Source organism: Hylobates moloch, unplaced genomic scaffold (assembly GCF_009828535.3).
Source record: "Hylobates moloch isolate HMO894 unplaced genomic scaffold, HMol_V3 SCAFFOLD_1, whole genome shotgun sequence".
Lineage (NCBI taxonomy): Eukaryota > Metazoa > Chordata > Mammalia > Primates > Hylobatidae > Hylobates > Hylobates moloch.
In genome coordinates this window covers 169990404-170009911 of record NW_026652276.1, presented here as the reverse complement: position 1 = coordinate 170009911, position 19508 = coordinate 169990404, and the positions used below count along the sequence as shown (strand labels likewise).

The 19508-nt window shown below is 39.5% G+C and overlaps 1 protein-coding gene and 1 long non-coding RNA gene across 3 annotated transcripts in view; one reads left to right on the top strand and one right to left on the bottom strand.

Annotated features, from left to right (window-relative positions):
• LOC131380743 (uncharacterized) overlaps window positions 1-18843 on the bottom strand; it is an 83626-nt gene extending 64783 nt beyond the window's left edge. Inside the window, exon 1 of the long non-coding RNA XR_009208899.1 lies at window positions 18530-18843. This is a non-coding gene — a long non-coding RNA (uncharacterized LOC131380743). The remainder of the gene's footprint in view (window positions 1-18529) is intronic.
• On the top strand, window positions 3608-16057 carry CLDN12 (claudin 12). 2 transcript variants are annotated; one of them, XM_032761125.2, is made up of 4 exons: window positions 3608-3696; window positions 5673-5762; window positions 12116-12158; window positions 12752-16057. In XM_032761125.2, exon 4 carries the CDS (start codon window positions 12785-12787, stop codon window positions 13517-13519), a length of 735 nt encoding a protein of 244 aa, XP_032617016.1. In that variant the 5' UTR covers window positions 3608-3696; window positions 5673-5762; window positions 12116-12158; window positions 12752-12784; the 3' UTR covers window positions 13520-16057. The 2 variants fall into 2 exon arrangements, with proteins under 2 accessions (XP_032617016.1, XP_032617015.1); XM_032761124.2 differs by lacking the exon at window positions 12116-12158.
• Window positions 18844-19508: the final 665 nt, after the last annotated feature.

The window sequence follows — 19508 nt, the reverse complement described above, 5'->3', positions numbered from 1 at the left end:
GCCAATTCGTCTTTGACAAAGGCACCCAGAACATACAATGGGGAAAGGACAGTCTCTTCAATAAATGATGCCAGAAAACTGGATATCCATATATTGAAGAATGAAACTATACCTCTATCTCTCACAATACACAAAAGTCAAATATAAATGGATTAAAGACTTAAACCTAAAACCTGAAACTATGAAACTACTAGAAGAAAACATTGGAGAAACCCTCCAGGACATTGGTCTGGGCAAGGATTTTTTGTGTAAGACCTTAAAAGCACAAGAAATGAAAGCAAAAATAAATAGGATTATATCAAGCTAAAAAGCTCTGCACAGCAAAAGAAACAATCAACAAAGTGAAGAGACAACACACAGAGTGGGAGAAAATATTTGTGATCTACCTATCTGACAAGGGATTAATAACGAGAACATATAAGGAGCTCAAACAATAGCAAACACACATATACACACACAAATAACCTGATTAAAATATGGGCAAAAGATCTGAATAGACATTTCTCAAAAGAAGTCATGCAAATGGCCAACAGGTATATGAAAAAATGCTCAACATCACTACTCATTAGAGAAATGCAAATCAAAACTACAATATCCCTCCCCAGTTAAAATGACTTTTATCTAAAAGGCAATAATAGATGCTGGCAAGGATGAGGCAAAAGGGAAACTCTTGTACACTGTTGATAGGGATGCAAATTAGTACAGCCACTATGGAGAATAGTATAGAGGTTTCCAAAAAACCTAAAAATAGTACTACCATATGATCCAGCAGTTTCACTACTGGGTGTATATCCAAAAGAAAGGAAATCAATATATTGGAAAAACATCAATACACTTATGTGTATTGTAGCACTATTCACAATGGTCAAAATATGAAATCAACCTAAATGCCCATCAGTGGATGAATGGATAAAGAAAATGTGCTATATTTACACACTGGAACATTATTCAACTATTACAAAAGAATGAAATCCTGTCTTTAGCAGCAACATGGATGGAACTAGAAGTCATTATGTTATATGAAATAAGCCAAGCACAGAAAGACAAATAACACATGTTTTCACTCATGTGGGACATAAAAAAAGTGAATCTCATGAAAATAGAGAGTAGGCTTGTGGTCATCAGAGACTGGGAAGGGTAGGGTGGAAGAGGGGTTTGAAAAGAAGTTGATTGATGGGTACAAATATATGGTTTGATAGAAGAACTGAGAACTAATGTTAGATCAGTATGGTGACTATAGTTTACAGTAATGTGTTGTATATCTCAAAATAGCTAGAAGAGAATTCAAATGGTTTTAGCATAAAGAAAAGACAAATATTTAAGGTGATGAATATCCCAAGTACACTGATTTGATCTTTACAAATTATATGAATGTATTATATGATCATATCTACTTCTAAACACTATGTACATCACACATCAGTAAAACTATGTGTTTTTTTACATCACACATCAGTAAATCACACATCAGTACATCACACATCAGTAAAACTATGATCATATCTACTTCTAAACACTAGGTACTATCACACATCAGTAAAAAAGGGAAAAAAAGCCCTGTTGACATCCTGATTTTAGCCCAGTGAGACCTGTGTCAGACTTTTGACCTCCAGAATTGTAAGATAATAAATTTATTGTGTTTTAAGCCTTTGAATTTGTGATAATTTGTCACAGAAGCAATAGAAAGCTAACACAGTGACCAAATGGGAATCTCTGTAGAATTTTGGTGGTGAATGGTACACTGCAGTGAATTTAAGATTTGACTTTCTCCTTAAAGAATCTCTAATGAGAAAAACAGGAAAGACAGGATTGTTAATTGCAGATCTAAATTCTTATCTCAAGTATTTTTGAGAATTATATTCCAATTATCTAATTACTGAACTCCAACAGGGTATTTAAGTATTCTGTTCCATCTTTGCTATGCCAGAGGCAGGCATTTTAGACCCCAGCTTGAACAGTAAGTCTAGGAATAGGGTTGTCTTTCCTTCCTTTTTGTGCTGTTATTTTTTAAAATTATTGCAATCAATTGCAAGTACCTCCCAGCTAAAGTCCTCTAATCAGGCAGTATTCATCAGTGATTGGGAAATAAATTATAAAATGATTTTGTACATAGTTATTTGATTCAATTCAGCTTTATAGATGAGAGAACTGAAGTTCAGAGGAAATAAGTGATTATCGTTTGTCACATTGCTATTATCCATCTGCTATTGCCAGAGCTGGCCTGGAGCCCAGAAATCTTTTCACCATCCAATGCTATCTTTCTTCCTCGTTATTACATTTCCCAGTCTGGCTTTGGGATCGGATTGCTTCTGGCCTTAGATAACCTTATCCATCCTCTAAAGCAGTATCACACATAAGAAGGAGGTAGCAGTGGACTGATAGCAGCCTCTCTACCCTCCCTTTTTAAAAAGTCTCTGACAAATAGTCTCATTGTTACTAGAGCAACACAAAATGGAAACTGCTAATAGCAAACATATAGTCCTTGTTATGCGTCAGTCACTGTTGTAACTGTCTCTATAGTAATTCATTTAATCCTCATCACAATTTTCTGATGTAGACATACTGTTACAGATGAGACCTTGAGGCACAAAGGGGTTACCTTACTTGCCAAGGTTATACTTACTTAGGATGGGTGCCATCCTTTTGTATAAACTATGATACTTTTTCTTTTTTTTTATTTTGAAAAATTTCTAAGATACAGAGAATTTGAAAGAATAGTACAAGAAACACCCACAAACGTATTCTTCATGAATCCAACAATTATACAGTCTGCCACACTTTAGATCCATTTGTGTGTGTGTGTGTGTGTGTGTGTGATCATTTCGAAGTAGTAGGCATCACAACACTTCAGCATCCTTTATTTTTTAAAAAATCAGATCATTGCTATTTAGGACTTTGGAATCTTTTAGTTTAATTCAGATATTCATTCACTAATGCAGGACTTCACATTGGAGAGAAGCCAACAGAGAAAGGGACAGGACAGTAGAAATTGTGTGGGAGAGTAAAATTAGTTCAAATATCTAATAGTTAGCTATACTGTACTTTAGCTATATTAGGTCCCTCAATTTTCAAGACAACAGTATGATGTGGGTGATCTTATCCCCATTTTTCCAGATAACCTCCAGATACAGAGAGATAACTTGCCCAGGGCCACCCAATCAATACACAGCAAAGCCCCATACAAATCTGGGCTGTTTGGTTCTAGACTTTGAGCTCTTTTCTACTTTGTGCCTAGATAAACACTTTAAGGGGAAAAAAAAATCCAGATTTAAGAATTTTTGCTAACCTTCTTACGGGCAAGTCACCTTCAAGTCACCTGGGGAATATTTACTTAGGTATCCAACTCAGAACTACTTTTAGTTTTGTTTCGTTTTGCCTTTTTTTTTCTTTAACCGATAACCCAATTCTAGACGGAACATAAGGTGCAAGAGAAATCCGGGGAGGTGGAGGCAGAGAAAGGGAAGGGCAGGAGGTGGTCGCAGGATGTTGCCTGCGGCTGGCGGCCCAGTGGATTCTGGGAATTGTAGTCCCAGCCATCCAGGGCATTGCCGTTCAGGGCCGCGGGAGAACCTGACTGCGCTCCCAGAAGCCTCCGGTGTACCTCGCTGGGAACGCACTTCCTGGGACGCTGAGAGGGAGACGCTCCAAGAGGCTCCTCAGTGTGGGCGAGTAAAATGCCCTGCGTGTGAGAAGCAGGTAGGTGTGGTCAAGATGTTCCGATTTCTGGGTCTTTTGCATAAGTAACTGAGGATTTTATGTAAAATAGCTAAATCCAGGGGAATCAGGAGAGTTGGAAAACGCTGACCACATCTGTGGATGTGAAAATTGAGTAGGTATTTGGTAAGGCTTTAAAAAATTATTTTGTACACAGGAGTATGGAAATGTCGAGGTGTGTTGCCGGAGCCGCCAAGGGCTGGGAGCTTTGCTGGCGCGGGTTTGTGGGGGAGTCCAAGCTGCTATTTTTGAGTAACCAGCTGATGCTGGTTGTGTAATGATGACCTGCTTGCGGTTCAAACCCACTCAGTGTTGCAGGGATGGGCTAACTCTGAGAGCGTTAACAGTCACTGTTGCGGTCTCTCTCCTTTGGCTCTAACTAGTAGGGCGTTTTTTTCCTTCTGCCAGGTCTGGGTCTACCACGCACAGGGCTCTTCGAAAAGAGGGAGGAGGAGAGGAGGCGGAGGGGGGCGGAGGGGGATGCGGATTGCCCTGGAAGCTTGGTTTGCTTTCCTGTAAGTTCTGTGCACCCGGCCTTGTAAGGGGCCCATAGCCACGTTAGGGAAAGGTCAGACTTGGTGACCTCACTTAAAATGATTGCTCAAGGATTCTATTGTGTGTTATTAATTGTAAAGCGATTTCCTGTGACTTTGGAGTGAGCAATTATGATTGATACCAACCCAAGAAACACATTTGGGGCGGGGGAGGGGTTGGGGGGGACTTGACTGAAATCTCCGAGCAGCCAGTGGCAGAGTGCATTCTACGTAATGATCATAATAGGGCTAGTGATGAACGCCTCAATCCAGGAAACTCTCAGGCGCACATAATAATGAGTTTCCATTCTCATCCTACCTGTCTGAGATAAATGGTATTTGAAGAGGAAGTGGCTAACGTTTAAAGTAGATATATAGACGCATCTTTAAATGGCAGGTTGAGCCATTGGTGGAACTATTTTTTTTTTAAGCATTCTGGTTGCAAATTTCAGGATGCAGAATTCAAATCAACTTTGTCTGGTCTTGTTGTCAGTGTCCTTTTTTAAAAATGTAAAAGAAAATTTCTTTTACTTCCAAGACAACTGCACAGTCTTTCACCACCTTCCTTATGCTTTCACCGTAGTCATGAAAGTGATCTAAAACATTCATGAAATATCAATCATATATTCCCAGACAGCAAAGTGTTTTTCATCCTCATTTCTCCTATAATCTCAAGTCACAAAATGATTTAATTTTTTTCTTCTATTTCTACGTATTTTTCTATATTCTATATATTTCTCATATATAATGCATGGATTAAGGAATAAACGGCCTTTTTATTTATTTTTTTAAATTATTTGAGACAGATCATTGCTATGTCATCCAGGCTGGAGTGCAGTGGCATGATCATGACTCACTGTGTCCTCAAACTCCTGGGCTCAAGTGATCCTCCCATGTCAGCCTCCCAAGAAACTGGGACAACACGTGTGCACCATCACACATGTTATTATTATTATTATTATTTATTAATTAATTTATTTATTTTTTGAGCCAGAGTCTTCCCCTGTCGCCAACGCTGGAGTGCAGTGGTGCAATCTCGGCTCACCGTAACCTCCGCCTCCCAGGTTCACGCAGTTCTTGTGCCTTAACCTCCCAAGTGGCTGGGACTATAGGCATGAGCCACCATGCATGGCTAATTTTTGTATTTTTAAGAGAGATGGGGTTTTGCCATGTTGGCCAGGCTGGTCTTGAACTCCGGCTCAAGTGATCATCCCGCCTCAGCTTCCCAAAGTGTTGGGATTACAGGTGTAAACCACTGCGCCCCTGCTAAACTGCCTTTTTAAAAAACTTACTGTCTGCCCTTTTTAGTATAACATTTCATTGGTTTTAGGTGATTACTAATCATTTCTTCTAATACATGGGAATTCAAGCAGGGTTTTTTAAGAAGTACTACGTTAATTTGGAGTGTTTTTCCTATTTCTTTAGGCTCAGATTATTGCTACTCTGTATTCAGATCTGCATGTGTTTCTTCTAAGCTGAATAAAGCTGTTTTGGAACTGTCAGGTACCTCAAAGGGTAAGTACGTCCTTTAATTATATCTTATTTCCCTCCCTCCTGCTACCACATCTGCCAACAATGACTTTTTTTTTCTCTTGTTCAACAAAATAGAGGTATAGGACAGACCTCTCTTGTGAGCGCAATGACTGATGACTTACAGTTTCTAAGAAAACCCAAATTATAGGTAGAAGGAACTCTCAATGTTACCATCAAGAATTAAGTTAGGGCTGGGCATGGTGGCTCAGCCCTGTAACCCTAGCGCTTTGAGAGACCGAGGTGGAAGGATCCCCTGAGCCCAGGAGTTTGAGACCATCCTGGGCAGCATAGTGAGATCCTGTCTTTATGAGAAAATTTTAAAAAATTAGCCAGTTGTGGTGGTACATGCCTATAGTCCCAGCTACTCCGGAAGCTGAGGTGGGAGGATTGCTTGAGCCTGGGAAGTCGAGGCTGCAGTGAGCCATGATTGCACCACTGCACTCCAGCCTGGGTAAGAAAGCGAGACCCTGTCTCAAAAAAATAGAAGCTAGCTGCTATTAGACATATGTACTCTTGTAACTGTCTTGTAACTATAACTCAGAATCGTGCCTGGAAAAAATAGTACAGGGTCTATTTGATCTGTGACTTCCTAAAGCTCTTAGCCACTGTTCCTGCTCCAGCCTTCTTTAAATTCTATTCAAAACCATAGAAAATATATAATTTGAAAATATTTTTATTTGTAATTATGTCTTTGATAACATTTAATTGTGTACCAAATTTTATCTACTTTTCTGAAAGTCACGGTGGAACAGAGAGTCAAGTGACAAATGTGAAGTGGTTATTTGAAATAGCGTCTATATTTTATTGGTCAGTATCTCCAAAGAGAATGTTCTGTCCTTCTTGTTATATGACTATAACCATCTGTGGTCATTTGCTGAGGGTCCAGAAGAAAAGTATGTTTCTAGTTGAAAAAAGTAAATAAGCCTGCTAATAATCATTACTGACTTACATTTCTGACCATATTCTGGTTTACAAAGGACTCTGCTATTCATGATTTTACTACTTTGTGGGATACTTTACAGATGAAAAATTGGAGGTTCAGAGGACATAAGTGACTTGTCCAATTTGTAAATGATAGGTTATGAATGGTATTCAGGTCTTCAGTCTCCTGGACAACAATATCAAACAGCCTCCTAGATGGAAACAACAAACCACTTATGTGTATATATGACCTAGCTCAAAGCTCTCATCCAGCTAGTACTCATGACTGCTTGTCGAATTTGTTAAAGTGTTCTTAGCCTTGCACGTTTTCCACAGTCCCTAATTAGGGATTTTCACATGGCAAAAAGATGTTTTTTTCCTCCATTAAAAAACGTACGTGTCGTTTAGCTTTAATAAATATTAATTTGATATATTAACCACTCTTAAGTATGTCTAATTCATGACATACCTGTCAAGTTGAAAACAGAAGAATCAATACCGGAACAATGGACTTTTTGTTTTTGAAATGGAGTCTCGAGGTTTCACCGTATTGGCCAGGCTGGTCTCGAACTCCTGACCTCGTGATCCACCCGCCTCGGCCTCCTAAAGTGCTGGGATTACAGGCATGAGCCACCGCGCAGGGCCAGGAATAATTGACTTTCAAACCATTGTTGAAGTTAGACAGTGTTGCTAAACCTAGATATGTATTTCTAGAAGCATAGTCTGCATGTAGATACCTAAGGATGGCCTTGTCTTTGCTAACCACAGGTTTCTGGGGGAAGAAAATGAATGTTGTTTTGTAAAATGGGAGTCTTTTGGCCAAAAAGGAGAAAGCAGGGGCACAGTCTAGAAGCAGTCTGGATGTATCAGAACGCAGGGTGGTGTGAATTGTCCCAAATGAAGTGAATGGAACTGAGACTTAATTTCTGTCTGTATTCTGACCAGAGTTATACAGAACCTCCATTTGTTTGTTCATTCATTCAGCAAATAATTGGGTGCCTTTTATGTGCCAGTATAGGACACAGTGAACAAAACAAAGGGATCTCTGTCCTGGAATTCACAGTCTGATGGGAAAGAAAACAACACTGAACAAGGAGTTGTAAGAATGATCACTGCTACAGAAGAAAAAGTGCAAAAGTGCTACCACAGCATATAACCAGGGGCGGGGGGAGGTTAAGGACGAGCCTCCCTGGACAGTAGAAGAATGAGTAAATATTAGCCAAGCAAAGAATAGGTTGGAATTAAGAAAGTTCTAGGAGAAAGACCATGAGGGAAGGCCCTTAACCAAATTAGAAAGTGGAAAATTTGGGAAGTTAAAAGAAACGTGGTGTGGCTGCATAGACTGTAGTGTGTAGGGTGGGAGAGTGGCACATAAGAAGGTTGAGAATTTGGTAGGAATCAGGTGGTATAAGCTATGGGGAGGAGTTGAAACTTTAGAGACTTTATTCTGTGGGAAATGGGCACTTATTGAATGGTAAGAAATGGAATGGCGGATGAGGTTTGCATTTGAAAAAAATTATTGTGGATTAAAATTAATTGACACAGCACAAGAGTAGAGGTCTTTTTACCCTTGCAAGTATGAACAAATCCTAATCGGGAAGTCAGCATTATCTTTGTTTTAAAACATCAGACATATTCTTTCCCCGAACTATCCTTTAAAATTTTACTTCAGGCACGGTGGCTTACTTTTGTAATCCCAGCCCTTTGAAAGGCGGAGGTGGGGGGATTGCTTGAGCCCGAGAGTTCGAGACCAGCCTGGGCAACATAGCAAGACCCCATCTCTACAGAAAACTTAAAAATTAGCCTTGCATGGTGGCATGCACCTGTAATCCCAGCTACTCAGGAGGCTGAGGCAGGAGAATTACCTGAGCCCAGGATCTCAGCTCACTGAAATCTAGTGAGCTGTGATCATCTCCTGCATTCCAGCTTGGGTGATAGAGTAAGACCCTGTCTTAAAAGAAATTACCTTATCTCTCTGGTGGGATATATGACTTATCAAATCATAGGCATTTGAAATTAAGAACAGGGCATACAAAGTGAAGTAGCCAAAAGAAGCTAGGCATTAATTCCAGTATCAGGCCAAAATTTAGCTTAAGAATTAAGGTTAATAGTACTTCCCTTCTGAAAAAGTGCCATGGTATCCTTGTTGACTCTGTATAGATAGGCCTTTGTCCATCCCTGAGATCTGAGCTAAGAATGCTTCATCAAAGGCAATTTCAGAGAACCAATATAATATTTGTATTGATTTGATACAGAATATAGTTAAAAGCACTTAATACTGAAATATATATTGCCCCACCTCTCTTCATTAATTTCATTTGATAGTCTATAGGCTAAGAATTATAGGAATTTATTTTTCTTAATAATTAATTTTTTTTTGTAGAGATGGGGTCTCGCTATGTTGCCCAAGCTGGTCTCAAACTCCTGGGCTCAAGCTATCTTCCCACCACAGCCTCCGCAAGTGCTGGGATTACAGGCATGAGCCACAGCACCTGGCCTGGAATTTATTAATAATAGAGTTATACATCCTGATCTTGTTTCTCACTCCATTTACATTTCAGGAATCAGTGTTACAGGGCAGTTTGATTGGAGAGATCTCAATTACATTGAAATTCCAATTATTTCTATACTACTTTTGTTTTTTGTTCCTGTTTGTTTGTTTGTTTGAGACAGAGTCTCGTGCTCTGTCACCCAGGCTGGAGTGCAGTGGTGTGATCTGGCTCACTGCAACCTCCACCTCCTGCCTCAGCCTCTCGAGTAGCTGGGATTACAGGCACGTGCCACCACGCCTGGCTAGTTTTTGTATTTTTAGTAGAGACAGGCTTTCACCATGTTGACCAGGCTGGTCTGAAACTCCTGACCTCAAGTGATCTACCCACCTTGGCCTCCCAAAGTGCTGGGATTACAGGCATGAGCCAATTCGCCCAGCCAGTATACTACTTCTGAAAGCAAGAAGGAATTGTGATTGCATTAGGACTTTGAGTGGGTTATCTGAAGACTTCTGAAGCTTGAAAGAAACAGAGGGAACCTTTTTCCTATGTCTTCACAACTTTAATCAAATCCTTATTCTCCTTCATTTCTCAGTCTTTAACTCCTGGCTGATAAATTTTTATGAACAGGTACCTTATTCACTTTGCTTAACAACAATAATCACTTGATATGTAGTAATTATACAGTTGATTCACCACCAGCACTTTGAGTTTACATAAAACAGCCGTTTCTTTCCACAAGTCTCTATAAACACATTTGGAGCAAGGTCCAGGTCTCAGTGGTCTTGGTGTCTTTCCAGGGCCTAACAGAGTGTTTTGCATTTGCTAGACACTCAGGACGATGTAAGTACTTGCTGAATGAATGATTGCTTCTTAGTAATAGCTACTTCCTTGTACAGTTCTTCATTACCAGTGGCCCACCTTTGTGAGTTACTGGGGTCTTTGTACAGAGCCCACTACTCGTTTATTCAAATAATCCTAGAATCACTTGTGTGCCAGGCACACAAGTTGTATGGGGGAGATAGACAGGTGAATAAGCAAAAACCACCAGAGAGCTGTATCCTAGAGCTTGGTATCTCTAGTAGCTTTTTCCAGTGCAAACATTCTCAAATCTGTACTAGTTTCCGTTGCTGTACTGAGGTGTTTGGTTGCCACAATTAAGCAAGACAACTTTTTCCCGATTTGCTTGAAAAAAATACTGTAATTCGTCTCTCCCTTTCATAAAATTTTCTTAAGCAATTGCTACTTCTGATAATACTGACAGAAGGTAACATAATAAATAGTAAACTAATACTAATGGAAAAACTTAGAACTAACCATGTTTAACTTGAGGGCTTTAAAAATGGTTACTTGTGCTTAAACTCTGATTTTTATATTATATATTTATATATGCTATATGTGTACATTTGAATATATGTATGTACACATAGGCATTTTTTTGGTTAGTAAAATTATTCTGGCTGGACACAGTTGCTCATGCCTATAATCCCAGCTTGTAATTTCAGCACTTTTGGAGGCCAAGGCAGGAAGATTGCTTGAGGCCAGGAGTTCGAGACCAGCCTGGCCAACATGGTGAAACCAGGTCTCTAAAAGAAAGAAAAAAAGAAAGGGAATAAGAATTGGGGGGATGGAAGGAGGAGGGCTGGTTCACACCTGTAATCTCAGTACTGTGGGAGGCTGACGCTGGTGGATTGCTTGAGCCCAGGAGTTCGAGACCAGCCTAGGCAACATGACAAAACCCCGTCTCTACAAAAAATACAAAAATTAGCTGAACATAGTGACGTGTGCCTGTGGTCCCAGCTACTCAGGAGGCTGAGGTGGGAGGATCACTTGAGCCTGGAAGGTCAAGGCTGCAGTGAGCCATGATTATATCACTGCACTCTAGCCTGGGCAACAGAGTAAGACTTGTTTCAAAACAAAAAAAAGAGAAAAAAGAAAAAATTATTCCTGTATTATATGACTAGAGTAAATATACAAATAACATTGTTTTCTAAAGAACATGGTGTCCTCCCACTGGAATTCATGCAAGACTCACATTCTAAGCCAGCTTCCTAGCATTTTGGTCATAATTGTCTTTCTGATCCTGAAAGCTTGGAAATACAACTTCACCATCCCAGCAGATATTTGATTCTGCAAAGGATGATGAACTGTATTCAGAAATAAAAATTATTCTCAACCTTGCCCCTTCATCATGCTCTGAACAAAAAAAGTAAACCTTACTGAAGTAGTCTGCTCTATTGCCTCATAGTAGGCATTATAGAAGGCAGAGAAAATACATTTGAGTCCTGCTTTGAGAGTGAATATCAGACCCTTGAGGAAATTAAAGCTGAATAAGATGCAAGCTTTTTATAGTTTGCCATATACAGAAAAAGAACATGGCCTTTTAATTTGAAATGAAAGGCCTGGTGACTGTTTTTCTTATAATAGCATTAATAGAAATAGGTTGTCATTACTTGAAAAATGTTTGCATTCATCTTATATGAACAGTAGTAGTAATAACCAACAAGTGCTGTAGATTTCCCTGAAAATCTACGTCTTGAATCAACAAGGAAGTAATTGGGTCATCTTGAATCAACAAGGAAGTAATTAAGCAGAATAATTTCAGGGACCATTGTTCTCATCTTTTCATTTGACTGACTCACTGGAGATGAGCTCATTTACTTTTTATAATTTCCTAGTGTGCTTAGTACATAGGAATGAGATCAGTTTGTTTTTTCTTATTTAACATTCATTCAGTGAATGTTCTTTGAACTCCTCTGATGTGCCAAGCACTGAGCTGGGTCACTGAATGCTAAGAAGTAGTTAACACTTGCCATAGCATTTATTGTGTTCTAGACATGTTTTAAGCACTCGACATTATATTATCTCATTGAACCCATAGAACAACCCTGCGAGGTTGGCACTGTTATTTTTTCCATTTCACAGATGAAGAAAACGAGTCACAGGGAAGTTCTGAATCTGGCCCAAGGTCAGTGAGCTAGTAAGTGAGGAGATGGGGATTAGAATTCAAGCAGCCTTGCTAAGAGTTGACTCTCAACCATTCCGCTGTCCTGTACTGCTTCTTTTCCTACACCTTTGCTTTTTATGAGCCACCTTCACCCCTGCTGCATGAGCATTGAGGCTGTATTTGTGGTGTTTGTAGCTAACTGATGATTGATGACTGGGCCCTTGCTATATGAGTGCCTGACACATACAGAGTGCTTGATGTATATGTGTTGAAAGAACGATTATTGACAAACAAGAAGATTGAAGGTGTGATTGTAAGAGACTTTAACATTATCTTGGTTGTTTTTTAATTGTGAAGAAAAATACTGATGGCTAAAGATTTTAGTTGCTCCATGACCCAGTCAGTAATAACCAAATGTGTGTGCACCTGTGCTCTGAGGTCACACACACCTGCATGTATATACATTTGTACTGTACAGAGAGGAAACAAGGGAGATACTTTCCCTCTTTGCATTGACATTTCATCATTAAATGTGTTGCCAGTTGGCACCACCCTTCCTGCTCTGTTCTGCTATTGTCCCCTCACGATTTGTCCTCTTGTGTGTCACCCCCTAGTCTGACTGACAGCACTCCACAAGCTTGCCTGCCATGGGCTGTCGGGATGTCCACGCAGCCACAGTCCTTTCCTTCCTGTGTGGAATCGCCTCAGTAGCAGGCCTCTTTGCAGGGACTTTGCTTCCCAACTGGAGAAAATTACGATTGATCACATTCAACAGAAACGAGAAGAACCTGACTGTTTACACAGGCCTGTGGGTGAAATGTGCCCGGTATGATGGGAGCAGTGACTGCCTGATGTACGACACTACTTGGTACTCATCAGTTGACCAGCTGGACCTGCGTGTCCTCCAGTTTGCCCTACCCCTCAGCATGCTGATCGCCATGGGTGCCCTGCTGCTCTGCCTGATTGGAATGTGCAACACTGCATTCAGGTCCTCGGTGCCCAACATCAAACTGGCCAAGTGTCTGGTCAATAGTGCAGGTTGCCACCTGGTGGCTGGGCTGCTATTTTTCCTGGCAGGTACTGTGAGCCTCTCCCCATCTATCTGGGTCATCTTTTACAACATCCATCTGAACAAGAAGTTTGAGCCAGTCTTTTCTTTTGACTATGCAGTGTATGTCACTATTGCTAGTGCTGGGGGCCTGTTTATGACTTCCCTTATACTGTTTATTTGGTATTGTACATGCAAATCTTTGCCTTCTCCTTTCTGGCAACCATTGTACTCCCATCCACCCAGTATGCATACTTACTCACAGCCCTATTCAGCACGCTCTCGCCTCTCTGCGATTGAAATTGACATTCCAGTAGTTTCACACACCACTTAATGGGGAAATAGTTAATTGTTAAAGAAAACTTCTTGTAGCCTCACATTCCCCTTGTGCAAAGAGCTCTTTTGGACCTACAATACATTTTCCTTTGTTTTTGACCAATCAATGAAGCCAAATTTGTATGTCCTAGTAGAATGAAGTGCTGCTAGTTTTTATGAGAAGTACATTATATTAAATGTGAATTTTTTTAGTTTTGCTTCTTATACTGGAAGGAATTTTAGCCTTCATATTGATATCTAATTAATTATTTAAGTGGAAGAGGCCTGCATCACAATTGAGGTAATTTGGAGCAACATGTTAAAGAGTGATGGTTAGCAGAAGCTGTTGTATACAATCTTCATGAATATTTCAGTGTGTATTTTTCTTTTTCTATAATACCTTTAACTGCAAAGAAAAGGCAGTTTCAAATATAAGAAATTTATTTTAGGTAAGGGTAATATTTTAATAGTAGTCAATAATCTAGCTTAAGGCTGTAACTCTTCTCTCGGGGCTAATTGTATGAATAGGTGTATGTTGAAGATTACTTTCTTTTGTGACTTTCTTCTACCTCATGCCAGTGTTTAAAAGTAAAATGTAATTTAAATGATGTTAGAATAAGACTACCATTCTAAATATCACCTACTTATGAATAACATGTAATAATTTTTAACATTAATGATTCCATAAATTGTATTATTGGGGTTAGAATGTGCTTTATGACAGGTTAGTGTTTCCCCTGAGGCAGAAAACTCTTTTTTAGAGATATCCATCAAGCAGTACTCGTGCCCATATACAATCTCTTAGTGGCTAAGAGAAATAAATAAAAGGGCCATAATGGTTTGTTCTCTTTCAGACATAATTTAGTAGGGGACAAGAAGTCTGTTCTTCAGTGACTACACTAGAGATTTACTCTGGTGACTGCCTTTTGAGTTATGGGTGAAGTAAGGTATGGCTTTACCATAACCTTGATTCATTCACCCTTGATTCATTTCTTGCCCCCGTCACTGATTATTTCCATGAGCCTATGTCTCTGCCTAACGCTTTAGTAGGTGCTATAGAGGATACGTGAAAAGTATGAGATCTGGTCCCATCCAGTAAGACATTTTAATAGAGAAGATCAAAATGTTACCTGACAGTTGGGGAATAATCTGACTTCATTGGCAGTTGGCCTTAACTTCTTAATCTTGATCCAGGAATATTTCAACCGGAGACACAACTTTCTGGCAGACAGACAAATTGTACAACACCAACAATATCCTGGACCTTGAAATTCTGTTTACTTCAGTCCATTGTATCCTTAAGGCACCTGTGCTAGCCTAGATTTTGTAATAACACTGATTTATGAGAATGGGCAAAAGTGGTAGAGAAATTGTTCGCTCTCCGCTTCTGAAAGTGTGATGATGTATTAAGGATGGAGGAGTTATTAAAAATGTCTCTTCTGATGAGGTAACAGTTAGATGAAACCATGTTAAAACTGAGATGAACACTTAGAAATTCAGGGATATTGGGTCTTTAGCCTTATGAATTTGAGCTGCTTATTTAATTGGTGTAATTTGCTACATATTAGTACTATATTCGTAAGGATTTTTTATTAACCATTACAGATTTTACAAACAGCTAGTTATAAGGTAAACAGATTATTATGCCTTTTTGCAATTCTGAATATGATTCTAGTATTTGTGTAGATGTATTTGTTACTTTTTCCCCTAATTCCAACACTAGTTTATATATATAGCAAATAAATCTAGTTGTATAAATTTTTAAATGCCGTCAGTAGAAAGCACACAAGGTTATGATTTTTTAAATTATTGGCTTCTGATTTCTTTCACTTCTGATCCTTTTCCCTTTTCTCAGATGTAGCTGAGTCTTGATCATTTTAAGACAATGATGGGTAGAATTTTGAGATTAATATTAATTTTCCCTTTTTGTTAAATTTCAGTCCCCTCTCACTATGCTTTTGTCCAGAAGGATCAAGAATTCTACCATCTCTTGGGTCTTTGTGTATAAACAATGTTAAATAAAGGTAGACTCAGTCTTTAAGATATTAGACAGTTTTTTTAGTCCATGGGATTGTAAATATAAACATTAACTTTCCTATAAGAATCTTTTGGCTTTGTAATCTATAGCCTCAAATTGGTATTTATTATGGATTCACTAGACAAACAGCTGTTTCCTTATTGTCTTTTTTCTTTAGTGTTTCTGATTTGCTATCAGTAGCTATTTTTAAGGCCATCAAAGGAAAAATAATTATTTACAGTTTTTGAAGTCACTTTTGAGCCCTCATCAAGCTCTCATTGTGATGGGAGGGATACCTTTTTGTTGTTAAAAGCCTACTATTGTTAAAGGCCTTTTATGGAAACCAACTTGGAAAACAACCTTAAATGTGGATGTATCAGATTTGGTTTATCCAGCCATGGAAGAGAAAACAAACCTAAGTTTATTTTACTTGTACATATACACTACAATGAATAGTATATTTGCTGTAAACTACAATGTAAAACCTCAATAAAAGTGCGCTGTACTTCTTAATGTTTATTAAAAGATGTATTTTTACAAGTTTCTGCTTCTGTTTTTTTCCTCAGTGTTTTAAGGTGAAATATTTTGAGAAATGTTTCTCGGATGTATGTAAATTGAAAAAGACAGTTCCATTTAAAGCTCTAAAACATATGAACTGGAAGACTGGGTGCAGTGGCTCACGCCTGTAATCCCAGCACTTTGGGAGGCCAAGGCAGGCGGATCACTTGAGGTCAGGCACTTGAGATCATCCTGGCCAACGTGGTGAAACCCTGTCTCTACTAAAAATACAAAACATTAGCCAGGCATGGTGGTGTGCGCCTGTAATCCCAGCTACTCGAGTGGCTGAGGCACGAGAATTACTTGAACATGGGAGGTGAAGGTTGCAGTGAGCTGAGATCATGCCACTGCATTCCAGCCTGGGTGACAGAGACTTTGTCTCAGAAAAAGGAACTAGAAAGGAATTGGAAAACATGAAACTATTATTCTACAAGTGTCAAGACGCTTTATCCATTTCTAAGAGTAGTCCAAGTGGTCCTGTGGTCCTAACATTTCACTGGGCTTCTCTTTTTTCTCCTTTTCTTTTTTTTTTTTTTCAAACAGGCCGCAAAGAAACAAGTTGTGGGCCACATTTGCCTCATCAATGGAGTTTTCTCAGCCTGTGATCTTAGAGACTGGGAGTTCAGTTCTCAAACAGTTAAGTAGAGGGAACTTTCCATACTCTTCAAAGCTCGAGGTTACCAGGAGAAGTGGTCCTGACAGGCATGTCACCTCAACATTTCTGAAACCTGTGATGAATGTATAGTTTTGGATTACACCTGTGTTGGGGCAGTTCTTATATACACTTCTCATTGAAACCTGTGGCTCTGATAGGTTAGATGGCTGAGCCATATGTTGCACTGGAAATCAGAAGCTACTTCAAACTGGGTTACACTAAATCACAACAGTCTGTTCTGGACTGTTGTGCAGGTTCACTGAGGGTGAATAAATGGTAGAGAAACCATTCAGGCTAACCAGGTTCACAAGAGACTGGTTTACCAACCAGAAGTGAGAAATACATGTTACTTAGAACCATCAGACACAACTAGTTTTATCCAAGGCCCAGCACGTCTTATTCTGCCAAAAAGTGAGGAAATGCTCAAAGAATCATGGAAGCTTATCAAATTTCACAGGTGCCAGATTGAAGGTGCTCCCACTGGCCAAATCTGGGACAATTTGAACATCAAAATAAATGATAGTAATGGGTTATAACTCATTGAATAAAATACAAATCCATATGTCCATGCTGATATAAATAGGGGAAGAAAGAAAAGCTCTTTCTTATAGTAAAATACCAAATAAAAAGTAGAGAAAAAAATGAGAAAAACATCAATGGGGTTAAAACTAGTTGAATTTTTTATGAGAGGCAGGATATTTGCTTAGTCTCAAAGTACAAAATGGCTTATTAATTTCAGAAAGGAAAATAACTTTATAGTGGATAAACTTGGCAACCTTAGCTGAGTGATCAGGTTTGTCGCCAATAATAAGAAAAAGCAACATCGTGCACTTTCTGATATGATGCAAGGAGAAGGTCACAATATTTCTGAGGTACTGCCTGAGTCTAATCTTGAAACATGCAGCTCATTGGTCCCATTTTTGCTTTTTGTTTCCTTCTCTATCCTGATCTCATATCTCTTCATTTTTATAAAAATGTAGTCCTATCTCCAAAATATTTTATAAAATAACCTCTTTTAGGAGAGATTTTAAAAGAATTTGTGTCAGATCTTCTGTCCTGAAAAACTAAAAAGTCACTGCAGAAGTAAATCGAAGTCACAGAAACACAGGACTGGATGGTAACTTAATTAGCTGTTCCATTTCTGTTGGTTAGCAATGTCTTCAATCTGAAAGCTTACTCACGTTACCCCACACATACTAGAGGACCCTTTCCAGGAGAGGTTCATTCCCCCTGTACCTTCTGGGTGGCTCGTTACCCCTCCAGCCCAGCCAGCTTCTATGTCAGTGCCATAGCATGCAAGAGAGCCCTTTAAACCTCACTGCAGGACTGTAGGACTTGGGGAGAAAAAGCACATCTATATCCTGCCTAGTGTTCATATCCAAGTCTGCTATTAAAGGGATATTTGGGTTGGTTTGTTGTATTTTGTTGCAAAATATGCCAACTTTTCAGGCTGTTCTATAGAAAATTGTATTCAGCAAAATTTGGGGAAGATAGCGAGATGGTGGATGAGAAGAAAAGAACCTTTTTCTTATTTTATATGAAAAACCCAGTGCGACTGGACCTCTTAGCAAAAGTCTAGTAATCATGATTTTGGGGTGGTCTTACTAACCAAAATCCTCTTTAGAAAGATGGAATATATGCTCATATCTCCAGGATTTTGCTTTATAGAAAAAAAGGCACAGCTTCTCATTAAAAGACATTATTGATACTTTATATAATACCTAGTGGCCTTGTTCCCAAGGTTCACTCTCAAATTGTTGAAAGTGAATCTAGTAAATAAATCTAGATAACTCACTTACATTTTTAAGTAACTTTTGTCTTTTTCTTCATGCCCCCTTTCTTGACCTCACTTTCAAAAGATAATCTTGTGTGGAAGATCCAGGTGGCAGTTTAGCACCAGGAGGCTGCTGCAGGGAAACCCCAGGCCCTGGTAGCCCTTCTCTGGGGTGAGCCCATCTTCACCTTTGCTGGCCATGTGGATGAGGGCCAAGACTCAGCTGGTTCCTTGTGTTCCAGAACTGCTAACCTGTTTCTCTGGCTGCTTCTGCTTTAAGAGCTCAAAGGTAGCAGTGGAGTGCTGGAGCCAAGTGGTAGTGGCCCACAAGAACCAGTGTGTACATCTCCTCCCAACCCCTCAACCTGTGACATCATATTGGTTGCTTGGAATTGGCCAGAGTGAAAGTACTTATGCTCTAGAAATTGTTAAATGCTACAAATTAGGGCTTGGCTTTGCCTTTTCCTGAGAGCTGATTGTTAAACATTTACTGGCACACCGCTGCTTAGGCAAGACACGTTTGCTGAGATTCAGGTTAGCTAATGAGGAAATGAAAAATCATAGCAATGCTGAGAGTTGTAAAACGTTATCTGTGATAAAGGGGCTATCTGAAATAGCCTCTTAACAGGTCTCTGTCTCCAATATTGCTCTCCTACCCTACCACAAATTTATCTATACACAAGGCTGCAGAATGATCCTAATAAAATGCAACTGAGGCCGGGCACGGTGGCTCATGCCTGTAATCCTAGCACTTTGGGAGGCTGAGACAGGTGGATCACCTGAGGTCAGGAGTTTGAGACCAGCCTGGCCAACATGGCAAAACCCCTTCTCTACTAAAAATACAAAAATTAACTGGGTGTGATGGCATGTGCCTGTAGTCCCAGCTACTCAGGAGGCAGAGGACAGGAGCATCGCCTGAACCCTGGAGGCAGAGGTTGCAGTGAGCCGAGATTGTGCCACTGCACTCCAGCCTGAGCGACAGAGCGAGACTCCATCTCAAAAAA